Raw genomic sequence first — 3,555 nt, 5'->3', positions numbered from 1 at the left:
GTGGGTGGTCTAAAAGTAAATCAACAAGAATAAAATTAAGAAAAATATAAAGGCCTAAGCGATGGGATGCAAAACAAAAACATAATTTATTTTGAATTACCTGACAAAAACCATCTGGCATATCTCGTAAAATACAGCCAGATGGGAGCCTGCGGCAACTTTTACTTTCATCGATTGATACATCAACAATAGCCCAGACACCTTCAGCATGTTTCTTAGAGAAGCGAAGAAATTCTACTTCGCGAACAGAAACTAGGTCAGAAATGATTTGAAATTCAGTTTTAATCTGCAAAAATCATTACTTCCAAGTTGTTAGTGCATGAATAATAATAATATATGTAACTTTCATCAAAAGTAAATAGAAATACCAATAGCAGAGAAGTGTTCTTATTTCCAGCCATGCCAGTGGAAATCACATCAGTAGCATATGTTTTTCCAACAATGCATGGAAACATATCTACCCACTGATTCTGCATATGTAAAATACACATAACAAAACAAATAACATGTCAAAACATGTATACATATATATATATATTGAAGAGCCTACGTACCTTATCCATCAGCATATTCACCAATGCCAAACTGGTGTCAGCCACTATACATGATGCCCTTGTGCCTTCCATTGTGAAATATTCAGGTTTTGTATCGATTAATGGGATAAACAATCGATCATATTCCTCAATATTTAGCATTTCTCCACTTCCATCCAATTTTCTAATCCAAAGAGGGTTACCATTTTCGTATAGCCTAAAAAGCTCATTGAAGGCATCCAAGCCAAGATTCAATAACACAATATTATCATGCGCTACAACTTTATTAAATAAGCTTAATTTGTAGGCAAGCCTCTTAACTTCATCTTCCAATTGATCATGCTCAATCTTTGTTTGATTCTCATCAACCTTTTCTTTACTATGTTTCTCACGGATTGAATTTTCCAGGGCTTCCTTTGTTACACTATGCTCTACGCGAAGCTTGTCATTTTCTTGCTTCATAATCTTATTTTCATACCATTCCGATTGCAACTGATAAAAATAACACAATTCATTTTTATAATAATCAATTAACACATATTTAAGAAATAATGTTGTGATATATATCACCTTCGTTTGGGTTCTTTTATTCTGGAACCAATTTTGCACCTGGTTGAAGTCCATTGACAATTTTGTTGCAATTTCTTGTCGTGTTTTTTTGTTAGGGATTGGATTCTTTTTGTAAAACCTATTGCCAATGGTATTAATTAAACGATGATCAAAATTAAGATAAGTAGAAAATAAATTAGCTTTAAGTATATATATAGTTACGCTTCAAGCTCCTTAATCTGATCAGCATTATGCCTAATGTTTTTCCTCCTCCTCGACGATGATTCACCTTGTTCATGTACAGATGCACCACCAGTTATATTGTCACCGGTAGAAACTTCTTCCTCTACAGATCCATCTATCAAATATTTAAGCCAACTTTCATCACTTTTCTCACTATCACCTTCCATCGTATCTGTCATTGTAACAAATTTAAGTTATAGCTCTTATATTAATGCTGTCTTAAGTCATATCTACAACTTCTAATATAATGCCATGTAAAGTAAAAGAAAATCGTATTAATTAATTATCTCTCTTGAGCTTATACCAAATAGCAAAATTAGTGATGATTCAAATATATCTAGGGTTAACACAATTGTAAATGACAATTTTTCAAGACAATGATGGTAGAAAATTTTAAAAAGAGAAAACACTTTGTAACAAAACATTATTTTTTTCGTGAAACCTTAAATTTGAAACCCCATCTATTTCAATATATATTTCATCGTGTCCCTAAAGAAATTTCAAATATTATCTTTGACTATAGATGAAAAAGAATTTCAAAGATCTAATTAAAGTTATAGTACAAAGTCACAATCCAACGAAAGAAAAAGATTTCAAATAGTATTCATGAATATATAGACTATTCCAATTCAAGGACAAATAAATTTATGAAAGAGTTAATATTTTTTGTCTCGAAAGACTCTTTATTTTCCCATCTTAAACTCATGTTGAACTATTTATTATTTTGTAAGATGTTCCCCAAAGATATACCATATATCACAAAAGATACATTGATAACTTATAAAGATCTATAAACCAACAAAAAAGAACCTTTAACTCTCCACAGAATATAAAGCATTAGATTTGAAGATCATGAAATGCTGATGTTTAATTAGAATTCAGATCTATATATACAAGGTATATATGGAGTAATTAATTTAATGAATTTACAAAAATCTTGCAAAATAGGAACAAAGAAGGTGGAAAAGAAATGAAGAAATACATACATAGAATGACAGCACGTCTTGCTTAGCACTTGGAGAAATCAATGGGAAGACTCAAGAATACGACTACTTGATTAACTTAGTGAAGCAATTTTAGAATGGTCTGAAAGGTATGGTCAGTAGTAGGTATATATACTACAAGTTTTGTATAGATTACAAGGAGAAATGAGTCAACTTTGAGTTTTTTCCTACTCACATACCAAAATATAATTAGTACAACTTTGAGTTGTTTCCTACTCACATACCAAAATATAATTAGTAGTAGCTACATATACAGGTTTTCTATAGATTGGAAGGATCGAGAAATAGGTTAACTTTGAGTTGTTTCCTACTCACATACAAAAATATAATTAGTAGTAGATATATACACTATAAGTTTTCTATAGATTGGAAGGATCGAGAAATAGGTCACTTACCAAAAGATAATGATAAAGATGCTTGACCAATTGACGTATTACATAAATATATCCTTTTAATTAATTTCATTTTATATGTAAGTCCTTCAACTTTGACTATATACAAGTAAACACTCGAATTTGTATAAAATATATAATATGGAATATCATTATTTTTTTATTAAATATTAAATAATTACATATTATTGCATTATGATGGGACAGTGCATTGTTATTACACTTTTGAATATATATTTTGTAATGCATAGAGGTCTTAAATTGAACGGCCACATCAGTTCATGGAAAAAATATGATTGTTATGAAAAGCCAGTTGTTCATGAAAGAACATAAACTCGTATAAATAGTTGTTTGATCATGAAATAACATGAATCTTATAAAAAATCATCTCTTAACTTCTATAAATATTAACATTTTCTATAAATAGCCTAAGAAAAATTTGCATGTATTGTTTGTATTTTCCCCAATATGTATATGTGCAATATCTCTTTAAAGAAAGTGATTGCACACCTCAAAGTCGTCTTCTTCTTCAATTTATATTTCCTATTTTTTTTTTTCTAACAATTAATGTATTGCACCAGGACATCAATATTTGCTAAACACCTCAAAAACTTCTATATTAAGATCCTTATAATTCTTCGTAGGTGTATCGATTTATACTAGGTAATTTTGTCACAATTTAAAAAATGGACGTGATTATATTTGTCTATCCTTACTAAGACAAATTAGCATCAACCCAAAATATTGAAAGATAAAGTAAGAACAAGATAAAAACTAATTCATTTTATTAACACCCCAAAACTTGATTGTTATGTGTACAACCCCTAATACATA

At 29.6% G+C, this 3,555-nt stretch overlaps 1 protein-coding gene across 1 annotated transcript in view; it reads right to left on the bottom strand.

Moving 5' to 3' along the window:
• The window catches only part of LOC107022602 (homeobox-leucine zipper protein ROC5-like), a 4,225-nt gene extending 2,721 nt beyond the window's left edge, over positions 1-1,504 (bottom strand). Inside the window, exons 1-5 of the mRNA XM_027917939.1 lie at positions 1,305-1,504; positions 1,104-1,221; positions 555-1,025; positions 369-470; positions 101-286 (exon numbers count right to left, since the gene is read on the bottom strand). Coding sequence (XP_027773740.1) covers positions 101-286; positions 369-470; positions 555-1,025; positions 1,104-1,221; positions 1,305-1,504 — 1,077 coding nt within the window. The remainder of the gene's footprint in view (positions 1-100; positions 287-368; positions 471-554; positions 1,026-1,103; positions 1,222-1,304) is intronic.
• Positions 1,505-3,555: the final 2,051 nt, after the last annotated feature.

This window comes from Solanum pennellii, chromosome 6 (assembly GCF_001406875.1).
Source record: "Solanum pennellii chromosome 6, SPENNV200".
NCBI classification, from domain to species: domain Eukaryota; kingdom Viridiplantae; phylum Streptophyta; class Magnoliopsida; order Solanales; family Solanaceae; genus Solanum; species Solanum pennellii.
The sequence above is the reverse complement of the archived record's forward strand: the minus strand, read 5'-3'. Positions and strand labels throughout refer to the sequence as shown.